Genomic DNA, 24,940 nt, shown 5'->3' with positions numbered 1-24,940 from the left:
CTCTATCTCTTGCTCGCTAAAAAGAAAAAAAATTATTTTATTTTTTTATGTACGTATAAGAGTGACACTTGAGAAAAAGTTTATGTGTAAATCAAGCATTGGTCCTTTTTTAAAAAAATTTATTTTAATCTATTGGGTGTACATAGATTCTAGAATCCACCCAAATACCTCCTCCCTCCTCTGTGTTCCCCACCATATCCCCCTTGCCCTCCTCCCCACAATGCCCTCCCCCTGCTGATTTTGCTTCTTGGCTCTCATCCCATCCTATCTTCCCCTTTCCTTCTGACTGCTTTCCCTCTGGACCCTTTGATCCCATCAGTTCCGTTCCTCAGTTCATATTGCTCATTGGATTCCTCAAATGAGTGAAGTTATATGGTAATTTTCTTTCTCTGCCTGGCTTATTTCACTTAACGTAATAGTTTCCAGGTCCATCCATGTTGTCAGGAAAAGTAAGATTTCCTTCTTTTTCATGGCCCCATAGTATTCCATTGTGTATATGTACCAATGCTTTTTAATCCACTCGTCCACTGACAGACACTTGGGCTGTTTCCAGATCTTGGCTATTATAAACCATGCTGCCATAAACATGGGGGTGCGCCTGACCAGGCGGTGACGCAATGGATAGAGCGTCAGACTGGGATGCGGAAGACCCAGGTTTGAGACCCCGAGGTTGCCAGCTTGAGCGTGGGCTCATCTGGTTTGAGCAACAATTCACCAGCTTGGACCCAAGGTCACTGGCTCAAGCAAGGGGTCACTCGGTCTGCTGAAGGCCCGCGGTCAAGGCACATATGAGAAAGCAATCAATGAACAACTAAGGTGTCGCAACGCGCAATGAAAAACTAATGATTGATGCTTCTCATCTCTCCGTTCATGTCTGTCTGTCCCTGTCTATCCCTCACTCTGACTCTCTCTCTGTCTCTGTAAAAAAACAAAAACAAAAAAACAAAACAAAACAAAACAAAAAACCATGGGGGTGCATTTCCCCTTTTGAATCATTGATGTGGTGTTCTTGGGATATATTCCTAAAAGTGGTACAGCTGGGTCAAAAGGCAGATCCATTTTTAATTTCTTGAGGAATCTCCATACTTTTTTCCACAGTGGCTTCTCCAGTCTGCATTCCCACCAGCAGTGCAGGAGGGTTCCCTTTTCTCCACATCCTCACCAGCACTTATTGTATGTTGTTTTCTTAATGAACACCATTCTGACTGGTGTGAAGTGATATCTCACTGATTTTAATTTGCATTTCTCTAATGACTAGTGATGTTGAACATTATTTCATATGTCTATTGGCCATATGTATGTGCTCTTTGGAGAAGTGTCTATTCAGTTCTTATGCCCATTTTTGATTGGATTATCTTCCTGGTGTTGAGTTTTGCAAGTTCTTCATAATTTTGGTTATTAACCCCTTATCATATGTATTGTCAAATATGTTCTCCCATTGTGTGGTTTGCCTTTTTATTTTGTTCATATTGTTTTTAGCTGTGCAAAAGCTTTTTAGTTTGATATAGTCCCATTTGTTTATCCTGTCCTTTATTTCCCTTGCCTGTGGAGATAAATCAGCAAATATATTGCTGAAAGTGATGTCGGAGAGCTTATTGCCTATGTTTTCCTCTAGGATGCTTATGGTTTCATGACTCACATTTAAGTCTTTTATCCATTTTAAGTTTATTTTTGTGAATGGTGTAAGTTGGTGGTCTAGTTTCATTTTTTTGCAGGTAGCTGTCCAATTTTCCCAATAGCATTTGTTAAAGAGACTATCTTTGGCCCTGGCTGGTTGGCTCAGTGGTAGAGCATCAGCCTGGCGTGCAGGAGTCCCAGGTTTGATTCCCGGCCAGGGCACACAGGAGAGGTGCCCATCTGCTTCTCCACCCCTCCCCCTCTCTTTCCTCTCTGTCTCTCTCTTCCCCTCCTGAAGCCAAGGCTCCATTGGAGCAAAGTTGGCCCGGGCGCTGGGGATGGCTCCATGGCCTCTGCCTCAGGCGCTAGAATGGCTCTGATTGCAACAGAGCGACACCCCAGATGGGCAGAGCATTGCCCCCTGGTGGGCATGCCGGGTGGATCCTGGTCGGGTGCATGCGGGAGTCTGTCTGACTGCCTCCCCGTTTCCAGCTTCAGAAAAAGACAAAAAAAAAAAAAAAAAAAAAGAGACTATCTTTACTCCATTGTATGCTCTTAACACCTTTGTCAAATATCAATTGTCCATAAAGGTGTGGGTTTATTTCTGGGTTCTCTGTTCTGTTCCATTGATCTATATGTCTATTCTTATGCCAGTACCAAGCTGTTTTGAGTACAATGGCCTTGTAGTATAACTTGATATCAGGAAGTATGATACCTCTTACTTTATTCTTCTTTTTCAAGATTGCTGAGCCTATTCGTGTTCTTTTTTGGTTCCATATAAATTTTTGGAATATTTGTTTTATATCTTTGAAGTATATCATTGGTATTTTAGTAGGAATTGCACTGAATTTACAAATTGCTTTGGGTAATATGGACATTTTAATGATGTATATTCTTCCTAGCCATGAACACGGTATATGCTTCCACTTGTTCGTATCTTCCTTGATTTCTTTTATCAATGTTTTATAATTTTCTCAGTACAAGTCTTTTACCTCCTTGGTTAAATTTACTCCTAAGTACTTTATTTTTTTTTGTTTCAATAGTGAAGGGGATTGTTTTCTTTTTTTTTTTTTTTTTTCTTCATTTTTCTCAAGCTGGAAACGGGGAGAGACAGTCAGACAGACTCCCACATGCGCCCGACCGGGATCCACCCGGCACGCCCACCAGGGGCGAAGCTCTGCCCACCAGGGGGCGATGCTCTGCCCATCCTGGGCGTCGCCATATTGCGACCAGAGCCACTCTAGCGCCTGAGGCAGAGGCCACAGAGCCATCCCCAGCGCCCGGGCCATCTTTGCTCCAATGGAGCCTTGGCTGCGGGAGGGGAAGAGAGAGACAGAGAGGAAAGCGCGGCGGAGGGGTGGAGAAGCAAATGGGCGCTTCTCCTGTGTGCCCTGGCTGGGAATCGAACCTGGGTCCTCCGCACGCTAGGCCGACGCTCTACCGCTGAGCCAACCGGCCAGGGCCGGGATTGTTTTCTTAATTTCTTTTTCAGACAGATCATTGTTGGTGTATAAAAATGCCTCCGATTTCTAAGTATTAATTTTATATCCTGCCACCTTGCTGAATTCATTTATCAGGTCCAGTAGTTTTTTTACTGCAACATTAGGGTTTTCTATGTACAGTATCATATCATCTGCAAATAATGATAGTTTTACTTCTTCTTTCCCAATTTGGATGCCTTTTATTTCTTCTTCTTGTCTGATTGCTGTGGCTAGGACTTTCAGAACTATGTTGAATAAGAGTGGTGAAAGGGGGCACTCCTGCCTTGTTCCTGATCTTAAGGGCATTGCTTTTAATTTTTGCCCATTGAGTATGATGTTGGCTGTGGGTCTGCCATAGATGGCCTTTATCATGTTGAGGTATGTTCCCTGTATTCCCATTTTGCTGAGAGTTTTGATTATAAATGGGTGCTGGATTTTATTGAATGCTTTTTCTGCATCTACTGAAATTATCATGGTATTTCTCCTTCCTTTTGTTTATGTGATAAATCCCCAGAATAAATCCCACTTGATCATGAAGTATGATTTTTTTTTTAATTTTTTTTTTTTCTTTACAGGGACAGAGAGAGAGAGAGAGAGTCAGAGAGAGAGAGAGATAGGGACAGACAGGAACGAAGAGAGATGAGAAGCATCAATTATCAGTTTTTCGTTGAGACACGTTAGTTGTTCATTGATTGCTTTCTCATATGTGCCTTGACCGTCGGCCTTCAGCAGACCGAGTAACCCCTTGCTTGAGCCAGCAACCTTGGGTCTAAGCTGGTGAGCATTTTTTATTTTGCTCAAGCCAGATGAGCCCACGCTCAAATTGGCAACCTCGGGGTCTCGAACCTGGGTCCTCGGCATCCCAGTCCAACGCTCTATCCACTGCGCCACCGCCTGGTCAGGCTGATTTTTTTCATATACTGCTGTATCCTGATTTGCTAATATTTTGTTGAGAATTTTAGCATCTAAATTCATCAGGGATATTAGCCTATAGTTTTCTTTCTTTGTGTTGTCTTTGCCTGGTTTGGGAATCAGAATTATGCTCACCTCATAAAAGGAGCTTAGAAGTTTTCCCTCCTCTTGAATTTTTTTGAAATAGCTTGAGAAGGATAGGAGTTAGTTCTTCTTTGAATGATTAGTAGAATTAACCCGTGAAGCCATGTGGCCCAGGGCTTTTGTTTGTTGGGAGTTTTTTGATAACTGTTTCGATCTCATTTGTTGTAATTGGTCTATTTAGGTTTTCTGATTCTTCCAGATTGATTTTTGAAAGATTATATTTTTCGAGGAATTTTTCCATTTCACCCAGGTTGTCTAATTTTTTGGCATACAGTTCTTCATAGTATTTTCTTACAAGCTGTACAATTACAAACAGCTGTGTCCTCCAATCTTGTTTCTAATTTTATTTATTAAAGTCCTTTCTCTTTTTTTCTTGGTGAGTCTGGCTAAGGGTTCATTGATCTTGTTTACCTTTTCAAAGAACCAGCTCTTGGTTTCATGGATCCTCTGTATTGTTTTTTTAGTCTCTATGTCATTTATTTCCACTCTGATCTTTATTATTTCCTTCCTTCTACTTCCTCTGGGCTTTACTTGCTGTTCTTTTTCTAGTTCTTTTAGTTGCAGGGTTAAGTTGTTTATTTGGGCTTTTTCTAGCTTCTTAAGGTATGCCTGTAATGCTATGAACTTCCCTCTCAGGACTGCTTTTGCTGTGTCCCATAGATTTTGAGTTGTTGTATGCTCATTGTCATTTGTTTCAAGGAAATTTTTTATTTCTTCCCTGATCTCATTGTTGATCCATTCATTATTTAATAACATGCTGTTTAGTTTCCAAGTGTTTGAGTGTTTTTCAGTTTTTCTATTGTAGTTGATTTCTAGTTTCATGCCATTGTGGTCAGAGAAGATGCTTGATATGATTTCAATCCTCTTAAATTTGTTGAGACTCGTTTTATGCCCTAATATGTGGTGTATCCTAGAGAATGTACCATAAGCACTTGAAAAGAATGTATATTCTGCTGCTTTAGGGTGAAAGGTTCTGAATATATCTATTAAATCCAGTTGTATAGCGTGTCCCTTAATTCCACTGTTTCTTTGTTAATTTTCTTTCTTAAGGATCTATCCAGTGATGTTAGTGGGGTATTGAAATCCCCTACTATTATAGTATTGCTGTTGATCTTGCCCTTTATGTCCATCAAAGTCTGCTTTATATATATTTAGGTGCTCCTATATTAGGTACATAGATATTTATAATGGTTATCTCTTCCTGTTGGATTATTCCCTTTATCATTATGTAGTGACCTTCTTTATCCTTTACTATAGTCTTTGTTTTAAAGTCTACTTTGTCTGATATAAGTATTGCTACCCAGTTGTTTTTTTTTAATTTCCATTTGCATGAAATGTTTTTTCCATCCTTTTACTTTCACTCTATATGTAACTTTTGTTTTGAGGTGGGTCTCCTGTAGACAGCATATGTACGGGTCTGCTTTCAGCTACCCTATGTCTTTTTATTGGAGCATTTAATCCATTTACATTTAAGGTTATTATTGATATGTAGTTGTTTATTGCCATTTTTTTTCTTTAAATCTACATTCCTCTTTTACTAGATTCCCCCCCCCCACACACACACACACTTTGTTCTGTCTACAGCAGGCCCCTTAACATTTCTTGCAGCATTGGTTTGGTTGTGAGGAATTCCTTGTTTTTTGTTGTTGTTTTTTTTGTCTGGAAAGCTTTTTATTTCTCCTTCAATCTTAAACGATAGCCTTGCTGGATAAAGAAGTCTTGGTTGTAGGTTCTTGTTCTGCATTACTTTGAATATTTCTTGCCATTCCCTTCTGGCCTCAAGTGTTTCTATTGAGAAGTCGAATGTCATCCTTATGGGGGTTCCTTTGTAGGTGATAGACTGCTTTTCTCTTGCAGCTTTTAATATTCTTTCTTTATCTCTTAGCTTTGGTATTTTGATTATGATGTGTCTTGGTGTGAGTCTCTTTGGGTTCTTTTTCAGTGTGGTTCTTTCTGCTTCTTGAACCTATATGACTCTTTCCTACATCAATTTAGGGAAATTTTCAGCTATAATTTCCTCAAACAGGTTCTCTATCCCTTGTTCTTTCTCTTCTCCTTCAGGAATCCCTATTATGTGGATATTGTTTCTCTTAATGTTGTCACAGAGCTCTCTTAGAGTTTCCTCAGACTTTTTTATCTTTTTTTCTTTTTGCTGTTCTGCTTCCATGCTTTTGCTTATCTTGTCCTCTTAAGTCGCTAATTCAATCCTCTGCTTCATCCAGCCTGCTTTTAATTCCTTCTAGTGTAGTCTTCATTTCTGATATTGTGTTTGTCATTTCTGCCTGGTTCTTTTTTATTATTTCAATGTCCTTTTTGATACTTGTTATCTCTTTATTTAAATGTTCATTATGTTCATCCATTGTTGCTCTAAGATCTTTGAGCATCCTAACAATCATTGTTTTAAACTCTGCATCCAGTAATTTGGTTATTTCCATCTCACTCAGTTCTTTTTCTGGGGATTTCTCTTGTTGATTCATTTGGATTGCATTTCTTTGTCTTCCCATTTTGTATGTGTATATACTCTTTCTTTGAGTGTGTTGTTTTTGTAGCTAGCTGAGTCTAGGGTTGGTATTGTCAGCCTCCAATTTTAAATTGTGTTGTTTCTAGGTTTTCTTGGGTTGGCATCAGTTGTTTGTAATCTCCTGTGGACTGCTTATCTGCTATTACTATTCCTTTTGCTATTTGTGTCAGCGTTTTCTATGTCTTAGCTGGGTCCAGCGTGAGGAGCCCTTCCTTAAGCTACCTCTCTAACAAGGGTTGTTAGGTCCTGAAATGATGCTCTCTGTATCTGGCCAGTGGATGTGCCTGCCCTGGACCTCCCTGGCCGGAGCCTGCACAGATCTGTGGGGGTCACTGCCTATGACTGGCTCTTATCTACCTTTTTGGGGCTACAGGTGATCCAGATCTTGTGGCTGCCTCTGCTGGGCCCAAGTGCTGTTGTAAATATCAGCTGCACTCCTGGGCTAGTTTTTTTCTACTCTTGGCCTGGGGGAAGTTCCTTTGAAAGTTCAAGTTCCCCTGAGATCCGCTTTCTGCTGTCTCTTACTGCTGGTTAGTTATTGGGCTCAGTAGTGTAATTCAGTGATTAGGTATGGTATTGGATATGGATTGCCCCTTAGCCTCAGATGTCTTTCTATCCAGACTTTTTATTTATTTTGTTTTTTCTTCTTTTTCAGCACTCAGAGGGTATGGTCTCAGGGGACCAGTGGGTGTGGCCTCTGTGTTCCTGATGTGTGGCCTGTCCACTGGCCCCCCACTGCCATTGTTGCCTCCTCAGGTGTTTGGGCTTGGGCGCTGCTGGTGCCAGGCTGCGGACCCACCTGGCTTCTGCCACCCCTGGTGGGCCCACACACCTCCCCGCCCAGCTCGGAATGACCCTGAGGTTGCCTGGGTCCCAGCCACCACCAAGGGCGGGCTCACGCCATGGGGCTGCGGGCTGGTTTGTGCAGGAGCTTGGACCTCCGCAGTGGCTTATTGAGGCTTCTGCCACTGTGGTTGGGCCACATTTGGACAGCTTCCGCTTTCGCCTGGGCCTCAGCTGCCACCAGGGGCAGACCCTGGCCACAGGCATGATTGCGCATGAGCCTGGACCTCTGCAGCAGCTGCTGTTGTGGCCTCTGCCTCTGTGGGGGGACCCATGCGCAGCCACTTTGACCGCCTCCACTGTTCTCTGGGCCACCTCTGCCTCCAAGGGCGAGCTGGATAGTGTGCAAGCTCGGACCTCCACAGTGGGAGCTGAGGCTCCTGGCTCTGTGGGCCAACGTGCACTCACTCTGCCTCTGCAGTCTCCCAGGCTCAGCGCCGGTGGGTTTGCAGGCTCGCTCCGACCTTTGCAGCGTCCGCTGCGGCCCGTACCTTCGCGAGCTGGCCAGCGCGCCTGCTCTGACTGCCCTCACAGTCGCCCCGCCTTGCGCCCGGGGAGGTCAGTGTGCTCATCCTGACCTCTGCAGTGGCTGTTGCAGCCTCTGCCTTCGCGGGTGGGCCGGGGCCCACTCGCTCCTACTGCCCTGGCTCCTGCAGCCGCACCCCACCGCTGCCGGCCTGCCCGCCCCTGGCCAGCACTCAGCAGCGTGGGGGGAGGGGGGTAGCTCAGACCCCAGCACTCACTACCTGTGTCCCTAATGTTCTGCCTGCCTCTAAGCACCATTTTGTTCTAACTGGGGCAGGAGAGCCTCTGGTGGACCAGGTAATTTCTTCCCTTTGCTGGTGATGCTGTTCCCAGGAAAAATGTTCACTTTAGATTTGGGAAGTGAATCAGCCCAGGGGTTAGGGTGTCCATCCCTCAAAGTGTCTCCCCCTGTGCCTCCAAAACCACACTTTCCCCTGACAACTCCAGTCCCCCCAGCACTCTCGGGTTCTGATGCCCCAGGCAGGTGGTTGTGAGTGAGGCTTTCCATGCGGTCCATTTAATATGGAGCCTGGGTCTCCTCTCAAACAGTATCTAGGCTCCTTTCTCAGTCAAATACAGTCCATTCGTCCCTTCCAGGCTCCAGGGCTCTGGGATGGGACTCCAGTTCTGGGGCTGAGGACCCACAACCCACAACTCCCCAGGCACTCCTCCCCCACCCTGAGAGTCCTTCTGGGCAGCTGCTTGCTCCCGGGAATTTGGGGCAGTCCTTTCCGCGTCTATGCCTTTCCTACCAGTCTCAGTGGGGTTCTTTGGTGGTCCTTGGCTGTAGAATCCTCTTAGTTTAGTTCAAAGTTGGTCTTTCAAGATGACTGTTCTCAGAATTAAGTTGTAATCCACCTTGGTTCTAGGATGTGGGAGTTGGAACATCCACCTACTCTGTGGTCATCTTGTCTCCTCAAGCATTGGTCCTTTAAATTAGCTGTATTTCTTCATAGTGATGCATAAAATAGTGGCACAGCCTACAGTTAATGGCATCTTGGATTTGATAAACAGGCATATATAATTTTATTATTACTTTTCTCACTTTTATTACTTGGATCAGACGATTCCTGAGAGATAAGTGAGTCCCAGCGCTTTTCAGGGGGGGTCAGGTGTTCTCCATTTGAAGACAAAGGAGGCCTAGGAGATCCAAGGCCACACAGAACAACCTTAATCTGGCTTCCTCAGAGCCTCTGAGTTAAGCATTGAAGGTAGCACAGCACTCAGAAAATCCTCACCATGTGCCTCTCCTTGGGTTGGCATGCCTCGCAGTCAGCACCAATCCAACCCCAGAGAACGGCACGTTCAAAGGGCCACTTTTTCTCTTAGGTTGAATTTCAGAATTCACAGACATTTGGGGACAGAAAATGAGATCTAATGCTGGTGGCTTAGGCCAAGTGGGTCCACATTGGATTCGGGCAGATGGTAGAGGAAATGAGCCGGAAAGCATTGGGTCATTCCCGTTTAACAGAGTCTCACAATGGCGGACGAGCAAACAGGCAGGGGAAAAACCACTTCTCACGGCAGCAGGTGAACAAACAGCACAAATAGACCCTCACAATGGAAGCCAGGCAATCTGCAATCCGACATCCACCGTGAGGGCAAGCACCCATACCCATACATAGACTATACACCCGTGGTGCTGCCATGCTCACACACTAACCAGGCAAAGTACAAGCAAGCAATCCTGACACAGCTGTTTTCCCAACAGGAGGTCAGAGAAAAAGGCAAAGAGCAGAATGGGAAAGGGTCCATTTCTCTACCAAAACCAACTTTGAATTTATAAACACTTTCAGAAGCTCAGAATTTTCTTAGTATGTATGTTAAATAGAATAACCTTATACAAAATGGAAGCCAGAAAAAAAATCCTGATTCTGGCACTGCTGCTTACTTACAAAACTAAGTGACTATCTTTCTAATGCCTCTTCCATTCCTATAACTATTTAAAATTTAACAATCAGAAATTAATAAGCATCTCATTCAGCAGTTGGGTATTACTCTGCAACTGAGCAGAGCTTACTATGGGATAGGGTAAAAAAATCTTCCAGAAAGTTTTGAGATTTCATTGACCATAAATAGGTGATGAAAGAAAATAGAACTAGAAGTGCTATAAGTCAAGCAACAAGCTGGAAAGATATTTGCAACTTATGTTAACACAAATGACTAACTTCCCTGAAATACAAAGAACTCTTACAAATTAATAAGAAAATGACAACATAACAGAGAAATAGGCATGAACATAAACATAACAGTTCACAGAAAAGAATACCAAACGGCTCTTAAATGACAAAAAGGATGTTCAGCCTCAAAATGAAAATTCAAAAAATACTGGGAATATTTTTTACCTATCAAGTAGGAAAAGATTTTTTTTAAGTTAATGTACTGAGGGTAAATTAATAAAAACCTCTACAAAAGTCAGTTTGTCGATTTTACAAAAATGACAAATGCACAAATGTTATGATTCACCAATTCTGTTTCCAGAATTTATTCTATTGATATACCCACATAACCAAAAATGACTTTCATATTAAACTATTTGTGATAGCATTACTTGTAATAGCAAAAGACTGAAAATAAACAAAGTGCGCATTTGTAGAAGACTGACAAATTATAATGTACATATGTGATGGAATACTATGCAGTTATAAAAAAACAAAGGGATGGTGGTAATGTTTGCACAACAATGTGAATGCTATTAATACCACAGAACTATACACTTAAAAATGGTTACAATGGAAAATTATATTATGTATATTTTACCACAAATTTTAAAATCCCAGTGTAGTATCAGCACAAAGCTAGACATATAGATCCATGGAATGAAAGAGAGACAGAAATAAACCCTCATATATATGGACTAGGGTGCCAAGACCATGTAATAAGGAAAGAACAGTCTTCTCAATAAATGATGTTGGGAAAACTACGTATTCACATGCAAAAAAAAGAAGTTGGATTCTTACCTTATACCAGTGATTTTCAACCGGTGTGCCATAAAAAATTTTAAAACATGCAATATCTGACCATTTAGTCAAGGGCACTGACCTCTTTTCCCTTAGATTGTTAAATAAAAAAATGACAACAGCCAAGACAACAATAGCTGCCCAGTGTGAATGAATCAGAATTATACATACTTTTTTAGTCAGATTGGCAAAAAAAATTATACATCTTTTGGTGTGCTGCAGAATTTTAGTAATTAGCTTATGTGTGCCATGAGATGAAAAAGATGAAAAAATCGCTGCCTTATACCAGTGGTCCCCAACCCCCGGGCCGTGGACCATTTGGTACTAGTCCGCAGAGAAAGAATAAATAACTTACATTATTTCTGTTTCATTTATATTTAAGTCTGAACCATGTTTTATTTTTAAAAAATGACCAGATTCCCTCTGTTACATCCGTCTAAGACTCACTCTTGACGCTTGTCTCGTAAGTTCAACAATTATATTTAAAAATACTACAGTTTTTACGCCGGTCGCATAATTTTATTTTGTGCATTTATCCGTCCCACCCTAAAGGCCGGTCCATGAAAATATTTTCTGACATTAAACCAGTCGGTGGCCCAAAAAAGGTTGGGGACCACTGCCTTATACCATATACAAAAATTAGGTCAAAATATATTAAAAACCTAAGTGTAAGAGCTGAAACTACAAAAGCCTTTTTTTTTTTTTTTTTTTTTTTAAGATTTTATCTATTGATTTTAGAGAGTGGAGAGAGAGAGAGAGGAGGGAGGGAGGAATGGGAAGCATTAACTTGCTTCTTGTATATGTCTTGACTGGGCAAGCCCAGGGCCTCAAACCAGCGACCTCGGCATTCCAGGTTGATGCTTTATCCACTGGGCCACCACAGACCAGATTATAATAATCTTAAAAGAAAACAGGGACATTGGATTTGTTAATGATTTCTTGGAATGACACCAAAAGCACAGGCCACAGAAGAAAATACAGATAAATTAGACTTCAACAAAATCTGTGTATTATCTGTTAGTTTAGTAAAAAGGCAACCCATGAAGTAGAAGGAAATATTTGCAAATCATATATCTGAGATGGGATTAACATCTAAAACGTACAAATTTTATTTTATTTTTTTATTTTTTAAAATTTATTGATTTTAAAAAGAGAAAGGAAAGGAGTGAGAAAGAAACATCGACATGTTCCACTTATCCATGCACCCACTGGTTGGTTCTTATATGTGCCCTGACTGGGGATTGAACCCTCAACCTTGGTGTATTGGGACGATGCTCTAACCAGTTGAGCTACCCGGCCAGGGCTAAAACATACACATTTTTAAGAAATAACAAATGTGGGATACTCTAGTAATACTATTCTGTATCTCTCTTTGTCCATTTTAGAATCGCTAAAGTTTTTATTTAAGAAGTATGTTCTATAAGCACTAGAGAAAAACTAGTGAAAGAAATAACCAAAAGAGACATAGTTCCTGATCTCAGACAGTTTACAGTTTAGATATTAAACACATAAGCACACAAGTGTATACACACACACATTTACACATATATTATGTGTACATATACATACATATACATATATAGTGATAAATCCTGCAAAGAAAAAGAACATTGTCTGGATATGCAGAGGGTTGCTGGTTTGATCCCTGGTCAGGTCACAAACAGAAACAAATTGTTTCTGTCTCTTCTCTCTCCCTTCTTGTTTCTCTAAAATCAAGTCAATAAATTAAAAAAGAACAGAGTATTATTAAGTAACTTAACAAAGGAACCAAACTGAAAGGGCAGGGGCTAGTGAGTGTGTGTGTGTGAAGGAAAGTCTCCCTGAGGAAATGACCTCTAGCTTGAGATCTGAAGTTTGACCAGGAGTTAGTCAGGCAAAACAGGTGAGAAAAGCATTCTAGGCACAGTAAAATAGCACACGCAAAGGCCCCAAGGCAATAAAGCATCTTGTGTGTATAAGGTACACAAAGAGCTCCAGTGTCTCTGAAGTGCACTGAGAAAAAGAGAGAGTAGATGATGCTGGGAGGCAGGGGCCTTGCAAGCTATGCCAAGGGTTTTGAATTTAATTCTAAGTACAAGGAATGATCAACGACCCAATTCACGTTTCTAAAAGAGCTCTCTGGATGCTGCCTTGTGGAGAATAGACTGGAGGGGACTAAGAATGGAGGTGGCATTAGTGAGAGATGATGATGGGATGGTTTGGCCTAGGGCAGTGGTTGGCAAACTGCAGCGCTCGCGAGCCACATGTGGTTCTTTGGCCCCTTGAGTGTGGCTCTTTGGCCAGCTTAGGAGTACCCTAATAAAGTTAATAACAATGTACCTACCTATATAGTTTAAGTTTAAAAAAATTGGCTCTCAAAAGAAATTTCAATCGTTGTACTGTTGATATTTGGCTCTGTTGACTAATGAGTTTGCCAACCACTGGCCTAGGGTGGTTACATTGGAGATAAAAGTGAATAGATTTGGGATATATTTCAGAGGTACAAACAACAGGATTGGTAAGGAAAGGAGGGGGAAGAAATCAAGAATGATTCCCAGGTTTCTGGCAGCTGAGTCAATGGAAGTACTGTTTACTGGGATGGGAAATTTTGAAGGAGTAGCAAATTTGTGGATGGGGAAGATCAAGAGGTCAGTGCTAGCCACATTAACTAAAACATCATCCATTTGGTGGGAGCAGTAATTAGAATGTATGTGTCTAGAACTCAGAAGAGAACCCTGAGTTAACACTATATAAATTTAGGACTTGTTTGCCCATGGATGGTACTAAAGCATGGGAGTACATGATATCCCTACAAAGAGTGCAAGAAAAGGCCCAGAACTCAGTCCTGGAGACCCTAACATTTAGCAGTCAGAAGGGGGAGAAGAGGTTATAAGAGAAGGTGGCAAGGAACAGACAGAGAGGTAGGAGGAAAACCAGGGGACTGCCAGTGAAGTCGAGAGAAGAAAAATGTGGGAAGAAGTAGTGGGAAGAAGTGTCCTGTAAGACATAGCTTAACAGAGCCCTTTGTCACTCTGGCAATCCTCTTCCTTTATAAATATAACTTATTTACCCATACTCCTTTGAACGGGCATTCGGATTGTTTCTATTTTTCTTTTTTTTTTTTTTTTTTTTTTTTTGCATTTTTCTGAAGCTGGAAACAGGGAGAGACAGTCAGACAGACTCCCGCATGCGCCCGACCGGGATCCACCCGGCACGCCCACATGGGGCGGCGCTCTGCCCACCAGGGGGCGATGATCTGCCCATCCTGGGTGTCGCCATGTTGCGACCCTCCTGGGCGTCGCCATGTTGCGACCAGAGCCACTCTAGCGCCTGGGGCAGAGGCCACAGAGCCATCCCCAGCGCCCGGGCCATCTTTGCTCCAATGGAGCCTTGGCTGCGGGAGGGGAAGAGAGAGACAGAGAGGAAGGCACGGCGGAGGGGTGGAGAAGCAAATGGGCGCTTCTCCTATGTGCCCTGGCCGGGAATCGAACCCGGGTCCTCCGCACGCTAGGCCGACGCTCTACCGCTGAGCCAACCGGCCAGGGCGTTTCTATTTTTCTACCATAATAAATAGTGCTTTGGTGAATGAATGTCCTTGTATATATATATTTCCCATTTGTTCTAACATATCTGTCTGAGACAATCCCTAAAAATGAAAATGCAGAAACAGAGTGAATTACAGCTAGAAAGGAACTTAGAACTGGCCTTGAACTTGTACCTCCACACCCCTTGGGTAATCATCTTCAGTTTATTACAGCAATAATACAATATATGAAAGCCAGAGCCAATCAGCAGACAGGTTTATTCTTAGTCAGTTGTTCTCCAGGGCAAGATATTTACAATGTGGTTAGCTAAGTAAATAAGCTAGGTAAATAAATGAAGTTCCCTTTTTTGTCTTAACAGTAATACAGATTTAAAGAAAGAAGATCAAAATAATTTTCATCTTCAGTCTTGACCTTTTAGCACTGACTATATACCAATGGCTGCTTGAATTGTGTTTTGAAACTTCCACTTAAACAGCCCCTCCCTTTATTTGTAACAAAGTACTAAATAGTATATCTACAGGGAAACAGGTTCTACACCACTGCTTTCTTATAAGTTAGGTCCTTGGTACTTTCACATTCTGCACCCTCAGAATGCTAAGAGACGCTAAGGTGAAATCCTTCCAAACTCAATGTTATACCAGGATTCTGGCCTCCAGCTTTCTTTAAAGGCACTTAGAGCAATTAGTATTATTCTGACACAATACGTGAAGGTCATTGATTTGAGGAAGGAGCCAAGGCATTCTGAAGATCCAAAAGTTGAGGGGGAAATATTTGCAATGAGATATCTATAATTAAAATCTCATTGCTCTTTCCCTTCCCATATAAATATATATATTTTTGCCCTTCAGTCTCCTCTTCATCACATACTGAATTTAATCTTGCAACTGCTCATTAATGCTCAGCTGTGAGGCAGGCAGCTGATGGAAGATGCTAAAATTATCTGGGGAGTAATAACAGTGTCTCAAACTTTTCTAAGGCCAGAAAACAGAGTTCCTGAGCCATGACTCTTGTGTATAGGCCCTCAAATAGGGCAAAGAGAACACTGAGCCAAAGAGGGAAATGGAAACTCCCAAGTTTTAGGCAATGTATTTTCTTCTGGAATACTTCACCACTAAAATGTTATAGAGAAGCAAAGGGATTTAACCAGGGAGGTCTGAGGGGCAATTTTTTTCTTAATGAAGGGAAGAACAAATATAAAAAACTAAATATACACCCTGTTCTTTTTTTGGAGGATACTATGGGTAGTTATAAGAGTGGGAAGAGCTGTGACATGGGGGAAGGCATGACTGGGGGGAGAAATCTGTCTGCTGTGTTCTCCCACTGTTTGGGGTGTGGTCCTTCAGTCATAATTGCTGGACATCAAGGTCATTATCTGTCAGAGGAATGGGATGAAGGTTAGCCAGAGCAGTGGTTTTTAAACTCTTTTTCACTACAGAATCCTCTGTTCAAATGATATCTCATTTAGAACCTAACACATAAAATGAGTCCAAGCAGATGACTGGGGTGAGAGGACCCAGCTCAGCCCTTCAGATCTTCCCATTTTCCCAGAACTGTCCCCTGAGGTTCCTCTGAAGAACTCAATTAAAATTCAATTCCAAAAATATGAGTCAAAGAGGAACCTTCTGCTAAGAAAACAAATTCTACCAAAAGAGTCATATGCTAATCAAGTAAAAGATTATGCTATACTGAAGTCAATGGTGAATGAAATTAAAGCTAGCCATTCAAATTGACCCATTAATTACCTCAAATTTAATGATTTATACAGTATAGAAGTTTAGTAAAAGAAAACTCTAGAGCACTCATGAGACACAAACTCTCATGCTAGAAAAATTACTCTTATGTACATATAAATGTAAAATGCATTGTTAACAATTAGAAAATAAAGCCCAGTGGTCTTTCCTCTGCTCAACTTCTTATTGGTGGCCTATACAGAGAACAGTCACCACACTCATGGCCAGAACTTTAAAAAAAAAACAATTTTAGAGAGAGAGGAAGGGAGAGAGAGAGAGAGAGAATCAATTTGTTGTTCCACTTATTTTTGCATTCATTGGTTGATTCTGATGATACTCCAACCAACTGAACTACCCCACAAGGGCCTCATGACCGGGATTTTGTGCTCAATGTTCAGAGGCCCACAGGCAGACAATAAACTGTGACAAAAGGTGTGAAGTCTCTTGTTTATACAGACAGGGTTTGTCACAAATTTTATCAAGTCAAGAATTCTAGAGAAAGTATTTCAGCCTTCACCTGCAGCGCATGAGAAATATGGAGGGGATCTACAGCACCCTCATAAACTGCATATTATTACCAGGATAAAAAGTATAAAAAGATCTTGAGTAGGTGGTGGCACAGTGGATAGAGCATCAGCCTGGGATGCTGCAGACCCAAATTCAAAACACCAACACTGCCAGCTTCAGTGAAGACTCATCTGGCTTGAGTATGGGATCATGGACATGACCCTGTGGTCGCTGGCCTCAGCCCAAAGGTTGATAGATTGAAGCCCAACATTGCTGGCTTGAGCTCAAGGTTGCTGGCTTGAGCAAGGAGTCACTGGCACATATGAGAAAGCAATCAATGAACAACTAAGGTGACACAACTATGAGTTGATGCTTCTCATCTCTCTCCCTTCCTGTATGTCTATTTCGTTTAAAAAAAAATTGAAATGCTAGTCATTTTCAATGACAAAAAAAGCAAGCCCAGCTAATTCTATAAACATCAGTCAGATTAAGGTCCCTCTGAATTTTGTATTAGTCTCTGATCAGAAACCTCCTAAGGATTCCTTAGTCTTTTATGTAGGCTTATATAGGATTTACTAATTCCAAACCCCATAATAGAGTGTTTCAAAAATAAGAGAAAATCAGGTCACTAGGTGCTGGAAGTAGACATTCATATACGCCATGAAGAACACAGTCTTGCAATCTGCTCTGTGAACCTACAGTGAGTGAACCCTAAAAGCCTTATGCAATATCAGCAGTATGCCTCCACTGAATACGAAACCTGGAAAAGAAATCCAGGCTGACCTCTGATTTCCACTATCTTAAGTGCACATCATGCCCTGTCCTACTTCTGTGCCTTACTTCCTATTGTTCCCATTTCTCTGTAATGTCGCAACTATCCTCCCAACCAAATAAAATTCTATTCAACCCTCAAAACCAGTTCAATAGATTAGGATATATGCATCAGAAGAAAAATACTAGACAGAACAAGTTAAAATATTAACATGGGCCGGTTACTCTCTACATCTCAGTTTTCTCGACTATAAAACAGGGACAATACAGTTTTTGTTAGGACTAGAAGTAGTATCGATTTCTATCAAGAGTCTAGCACAATGCTTGGCATATGGATTCTAATTAATGAGTTTAGGATTTACAGTTTTGCATAACTGCTATTTGCCCTTATAACTTTCATGGAGAAAAGACAACCTACTATGCTATGAGAAGGTAAGCTCTAAGATCCCTTTGCACTTTCTCTCTTTAAAATTCAGAAGGCCCCTAAGATGAACAACTTTTTCCAACTTACTAACTCTCATCAGTGCTACTGTAAGACTCAAATTCTCTCTTTTTTTTTTTTTTTTCTTCCATTTTTCTGAAGCTGGAAACAGGGAGAGATAGTCAGACAGACTCCCGCATGCGCCCGACCGGGATCCACCTGGCACGCCCACCAGGGGCGACGCTCTCCCCACTGGGGGCGATGCTCTGCCCATCCTGGGCGTCGCCATATTGGGACCAGAGCCACTCTAGCGCCTGAGGCAGAGGCCACAGAGCCATCCCCAGCGCCCGGGCCATCTTTGCTCCAATGGAGCCTCGGCTGCGGGAGGGGAAGAGAGAGACAGAGAGGAAAGCGCGGCGGAGGGGTGGAGAAGCAAATGGGTGCTTCTCCTATGTGCCCTGGCCGGGAATCGAACCCGGGTCCTCCGCACGCTAGGCCGACGCTCTACTGCTGAGCCAACCGGCCAGGGCCTCTTTTTTTTTTTTTAATTTTTTTTTCCCCTGAAGCTGGAAACGGGGAGAGACAGTCAGACAGACTCCTGCATGCGCCCGACCGGGATCCACCCGGCACACCCACCAGGGGCGATGCTCTGCCCCTCCGGGGCGTCGCTCTGCCGCGACCAGAGCCACTCTAGCGCCTGGGGCAGAGGCCAAGGAGCCATCCCCAGCGCCTGGGCCATCTTTGCTCCAATGGAGCCTTGGCTGCGGGAGGGGAAGAGAGAGACAGAGAGGAAGGGGGGGGGGGTGGAGAAGCAAATGGGCGCTTCTCCTATGTGTCCTGGCCGGGAATCGAACCCGGGTCCCCTGCACGCCAGGCCGACGCTCTACCGCTGAGCCAACTGGCCAGGGCCAAATTCTCTATCTTGAGAATTGGCTGGGCTGGACAAGGACAAAAAAAGTGAGACAGGAACTGAGGAAAGGGTGAGAGTTTCACTGACATGACTGACCAAGTTAGGCAGGAAAGGACATGAAGCCAGGAAGGGGACTGACATCCACGGCCTGAGTGTCCCAGTGTGGCCAAAGAGCAAAGTTAGTGGAAATAACATGTGGAAGCACAGGAGGCTCTAATCAGGGAGCAGGTTTTCCAAAGGTACACTTCAGAGATAGTCTAGGTGATAATAGGGTTGGGGTTGGATACAGGGGTTATGAGAGACATTGTCCAGAGACAATGGAACTCTTTTTGGGGTTTCTCCTTCACCCTTTTTTAAAATTTTTGGTTATCACAATGTCATAGGGTGCTACTAGCATTTGGAGGAAGGCAAGATAAACATCCTGCACAAGGAAGATAGGCCTCATCCAAAATGCTAATAGCACCCCCACTGAGAAACACTGAGAAGAGAATGGATCTGGAAGCTAGTGTCCCCAGGGAAGGCAAGGAGCTTGGCCTGAAGGCTGACATCCTACTGCAATAAAGGAGAGAATAAGAGAAGTATGGCATAGTTAGTTGTGGAGCCTCAAAGCACAGGTTTAGACATTTAGAACAAGGTAAAAATACCAGGGATGGGAAACAGTGGCAATGAGTGCTGGCCGCAGAACACTTCAGAGCAGCATGTGCAGAAAGAGCAGGCGGACACAACTCAGTCAGAATGCACATCAAGGGAAAGCCAAGTTCAGTTGAAGAGAGGTGGGCCAGGAAGGGTGAAAAGGGTAAGAATGTGAAGTTTCTCTGCTGAACAGGGAGTTTCCAAGTCCCATTAATCTCATCTTAATACTGTCTCAAATCCTTCCCTTCCTTTCCATTCCTGCTGCCCCCCACCCTCAATACTTTAACTTGGGTACACAAGAAAGCCTCATGACTTGTCTCCATGCTATCAATCTCTCATCTTTCCAGGATACCTTTAACACCTTTGCCAGAAGCATCTTTCTAAAATGTAAGTCTGATCATATCATTGTCCCTGCATGAAGATCTTCAATTGTTTCCATTATTTAACTAAATCCTAAACTTAGCATGCATCAAGGCCTTCTGTCATCTGGCCCTACCTGATCTGCACTGCACCAGCCCCTTCTCTCCTTTGTATTTCTCCATGTCAGACTGCTTGCTTTCCTATTCCCTGTACTCATGTTGTTTCCACAATCCTTTGCTTGAACCTATCATTCTGTTTTATGCTCAAGTGTGCTGCTTCAAGTTCACAAATCCCTTCCTTCCACTACCAGTGCTTCCTAAATTTCCCTGGAGATAAAAATCACCTGGGACACTTGTTAAAAACACAAATTCCTAGGCTCCACCCTAGACATCAAATCAGAATCTTTAGAGGGGGAGACTGATTAGAGGTGCAGTGGGTAGGGTGTTGACCTGGGATGCTGAGGTCCCAGGTTCAAGACCTCGAGGTTGCCAGCTTGAGTGCAGGCTCACCACCTTGAGCGCGGGGTTGCCAGCTTGAGTGTGGGATCATGACATGATCCCATGGTCACTGGCTTGAGCTCAAAGTCACTGGCTTGAGCAAGGGGTCACTGGCTTGGCAGTAGCCCCCCAGTCAATGCACATATGAGAAGCAATCAATGAACAACTAAAGCAGGGGTCTCAAACTCAACTCAGCATGTGGGCCGCAGAGCAAGATCACAGCCGTTCGGTGGGCCGCACTAGGTCTACAAAAGGCAACTGTTACGCAACACTTTTCTCACTGCAGTTGAAAACAAAAAAAAATCAGTACAACAAGCACAATCATACATGCAGTTTACTCAGTGTCACAAAACGACCAGAAACTGTAGTTCGCACCACAACTGCTGTTAACTAAGCTAATATCTAGCTAGGATGCTAGAGAAATGAAAAATACAAGTAGGCCCCTAGGCTTACTTAATTTTATCCAAAATATTTTGAACTTCGTGGATTAGTCTGCGGGCTGCACAAAATTGTTCAGCAGGCCGCATGCGGCCCGCGGGCCACGAGTTTGAGACCCCTGAACTAAAGTGTCACAAAGTTGATGCTTCTCATCTCTTTCCTTTCCTGTCTCTCTCCCTCTCTCTCTCTCTCTCTTTAAAAAAAAATCTTTGGGGGGAAAAGAGGGCTATCAAGCCATACAGGATGGTTTTAAAACATGTCCAAAACAATCTTTGACATTCCTCACATAAAAAAGTAGAGTCAAACTCTCTTCCCTCTGAATATGAGCCAGGCTTAGTGACTCACTTCTAAAGAAAAGATTGTGGCAAAAGTGTTTAACTTCTGAGACTAGGTCACAAAAGGCAATACATCCTCTGACCCTAACTCCCTTCCTCCTTTGTTCCCTCCCTCTCTCCCTCTGTGTCTGGATGTTTGCCCTTGGAACGCAGCCAACCAAGCCAAGCAGCCACATGGAAAAGTATGTGTAGGTGTTCTGAACAGACCCCAGCTGAGAGCCCAGATGACAGCTGGCATCAACCACCTCACTGGTGAGGTGAGAGCCTTTAGATAAAATTATGCCCCCCTCCCCAAGTCTTTGAGCCACCCTGGCTGATGCTGAGGGAAGCGGAAGCAAGCTCTGTCCAAATTGGAGATTTATAAGCAAAATAAATGTTCTCTTTATTTTAAGCCACTAAACTTGGGAGATTTTTCTTCATGTAGCATAGATAACTGCAATGCTATACTATTAACAAGTACTCTATGTGATTCTTAAGATGAAGGAGGTTTGGAGACTTCTACCATATAAATAATACTAAATAAACTATACTATTAAGTTCCTTGCAATCAGGGATTAAGTGTCAATAGTTTTCCAGATCTTGACCCTTTCTGCGCAAAATATCTTCATTAATTTTCCTTTTTTGATAAGAATAATACATCTATGACATAAAATTACAGCAATATAAAATGCATAATGTGAAAGGTAAAAGGGCTAGGAATTCTTATGTAACCTCTACTTCACCTTAAGTGATAATCAAGGTCAATAGTTTGAAAGGGCAGTGTTTTCCACATAGCAGGTGCTTGATGGATTGTTATGAAGAAAAGGTGACACTGTAGATTACAGAAACCTCTTATTAGTATTTAATTGTATCCTAGAGATAGCTCTCAGAATTACTTTCTTCAAATCTTTACCATCTCTCTTCTCTTAAATGTATTGTAGCTTCCTATTAACTAACAAACACTGGCCTGACTGGTGGTGGCACAGTGAGTGGGTAGAGCATTGACCTGGGATGCTGAGGACTCTGGTTTGAAACTCCGAGGTTGCTGGCTTGAGTGTGGGCTTGCCAGCTTGAGCGTGGGATCATCAAAATGATCCCAAGGTCATTGGCTTGAGCTCAAAAGTCACTGGCTTGAGCCCCAAGTTACTGGCTTGAGCAAGGGTTCACGGGCTCAGCTTGAGCAATGTCCCTTTGTCAAAGCATATATGAGAAGCAATCAAGAAACAACTACGTAAGCCTGACGAGGTGGTGGTGCAATGGATAGAGCATCAGACTGGCACGCAGAGGACCCAGGTTTGAAACATTGAGGTTGCTGGTTTGAGTGCGAGCTCTGGTTTGAGCAAGGCTCACCAGCTTGAGTGTGGGCTCACCGGCTTGAGACCAAGGTTGCTGGCTTGACCAAGGGGTCACTCGCTCTGCTGAAGCCGCCTGGTCAAGACATATATGAGAAAGCAATCAATGAACAACTAAGGAGCTGCAACGAAGAATTGATGCTTCTCATCTCTCTCCTTCCTGTCTGTCTACCTGGCCCTCTGTCTCTCTCACTAAAAAAAAACAAAAACAAAAACAAAACAACAGAAAAACTCATCTCAGCCAGGAAGCTTTCCTGATGGGAGTGCCCATGATGGTCACTCCCTCTTTTTCTTATTCTGTATCTAGGCCTTACTCCTGCTCATTTGGGAATTGTGGACATATTGCTTAATAATTATGTGTTTTATAACTATCTTTTGCATTTGTAACTTTTTCTTTCCTCAACTAAAAAAAAAATTAAAGACAAAATCTGTTTCCTGATTATTATCACCATCCTTTTCCACAGTGCCTGTATGGCACCTAAAATACAAATGAATCTCAATAAAGCTATTTTAATACATGTACTTTCTTTTTTTCTTCTTTTAGCAAGAGAGAGAGACAGATAGGAACAGACAGGCTGGAAGGGAGAGAGATGAGAAGCATCAATTCTTCATTGCATCATCTTAGTTGTTCATTGATTGTTTTTGTTCAATGTGCCTTGACTGGCAGGCTCCAGTAGAGCGAGTGACCCCTTGCTCAAGCCAGTGACCTTGGGCTTCAAGCCAGTGACCATGGGATCATGTGTATGATCCCATGCTCAAGCCGGCAACCCCATGATCAAGCTGGCGACCTCAGGGTTTGAATGTAGGTCCTTTGCGTCCCAGGCTGACACTCTATCCACTGCTCCACTGCCTGGTCAGGCTATCATGTACTTCCTTTATTGATTTTTTTAACATGTGGTAATGTTTGTTCAAGACAGATGGTCCTTTTGGACCAGAATCAGTACTTAAGTACTTACTTGGAGAATATTTCTACAATAGCTGATGACTTGTTCTTGTTGACAAGGGAAAGTTCTTTGGCTGTTACCCTCAATGATAGTGAAGTCCATTGCCGTCGATTAAATGGAGTTGATTCCATCTTGTTTACAGATACTGAAACACCTATTCAATAAAGAAAGGCAGAATATTAGACACAGAAGAGGATTCTCCAGCTCCAGCCCTGGCAGCAGTGCAGTCTTAGACCAGCAGACCAGAACTCCTTTACCGGTTCTCTCAAAAACCATAACCTTGATCAAAGGAGTCAATATCTTTGGGTTTAATGTAGTTTCCTGTAAAATGAGAAGGTTAGAATAGATGATCTCGAAGGTCTCTTCCAGTCCTATCATTTTATGACTGACACTACTGTGAAAACATCAATTGGCCTTTCCTTGAACTTAAGTCTGTTCCAAAGTCACATTTGGAGTGAAATGTTCTATTCTGAGTTGCATCCCAGGGGAGGTACAATCAGCATCACTGCAGACTCAGGTCCCAATTAGGTTCTACCTACTTCCAAGTTTCTTTTGGCTGTACTCTCTCCCCACGCTCTGCAGCACTGACCACCTGTTGTTGGGGAATGATGTGACGACACAACATGAATAACAGAAAAAGTAAGGCAAAGGTTTTAAGGTGAGATAGACTTCATTTAAAATCATAATTTTGTTACCTTGAACAAATTATATTATCTTTTCAGTTTTAGTTTCTTCAGCTAAAAAAATGAGAATAATACCTACCTTTATAAGACTTTTGATATAGATTTAAGGAAATAATATATTTTAAATACTAGGCATGTTACAGTAGTATTAAAACATTTTAAGTATAATACATTACTATTGGCTTTTGTTATAATTCTTACTATTTTAATCCTTTTAACAACTGGAGAAAGTACAATGAACTTTAAATTCAGGGGACTAAAAGCTTTATACTTAAATTCTCTCTAATATTCTTTCAAGTTAAAGAATGCATAAAGCCATGCCCTTGATATCACCTGTTACCTACCCTGACTTGTTTGGGTTTTTTTTTGCCCCAGTAATTACCAAAGGAGTTCCAACCTTTGTCCAAAAGAGGTTAGATTAGAAATGAGTCAATAGTTTCCTTATTTAAAGAGTGAAATTATATATGAAGTACTATTTGCAGCTCTCTTCACAACCATAGAGCATAACTGATCTAGTAGAATGTATGTAAGGTTCAGGTACTGCTTCCAACAGCTTTGACAACAGCAAGAACACAGTGTGCTTACCCAAGCAACCTGGATTTCCATTTCACACTAAAAGTCCTGGGATACACAGTGCATGATAAGCAATCTTAAAAGACTGTGCCACTTTTCCACATGTAGTACTTGTTCTTCCAACTAAAGCTCTGTCTGAAAACAACACTAGTTTCATTATTTTTATTTATTCGTTTGTTTTAATACCCAAATTGGAAGGCAATATAAAACCCTCTAATGGTTAAGGAGCACTGGTTTTAGAGACAGATGCATCTAAATGGGTGTTGGCCACATCAAGTAA

General features: G+C 42.4%; 1 protein-coding gene across 3 annotated transcripts in view; it reads right to left on the bottom strand.

The window, feature by feature from the left end:
- The window catches only part of LIMA1 (LIM domain and actin binding 1), a 115,301-nt gene that overhangs the window by 55,821 nt on the left and 34,540 nt on the right, over nucleotides 1-24,940 (bottom strand). For all 3 annotated transcript variants that reach the window (XM_066368772.1, XM_066368770.1, XM_066368771.1), the window contains one exon: nucleotides 23,417-23,558. In XM_066368772.1, coding sequence (XP_066224869.1) covers nucleotides 23,417-23,535 — 119 coding nt within the window. In that variant the 5' untranslated portion in view covers nucleotides 23,536-23,558. The remainder of the gene's footprint in view (nucleotides 1-23,416; nucleotides 23,559-24,940) is intronic.

The sequence above is a fragment of the Saccopteryx leptura genome, chromosome 2 (genome assembly GCF_036850995.1).
Source record: "Saccopteryx leptura isolate mSacLep1 chromosome 2, mSacLep1_pri_phased_curated, whole genome shotgun sequence".
Classification (NCBI taxonomy): Eukaryota; Metazoa; Chordata; class Mammalia; order Chiroptera; family Emballonuridae; genus Saccopteryx; species Saccopteryx leptura.
The sequence above is the reverse complement of the archived record's forward strand: the minus strand, read 5'-3'. Positions and strand labels throughout refer to the sequence as shown.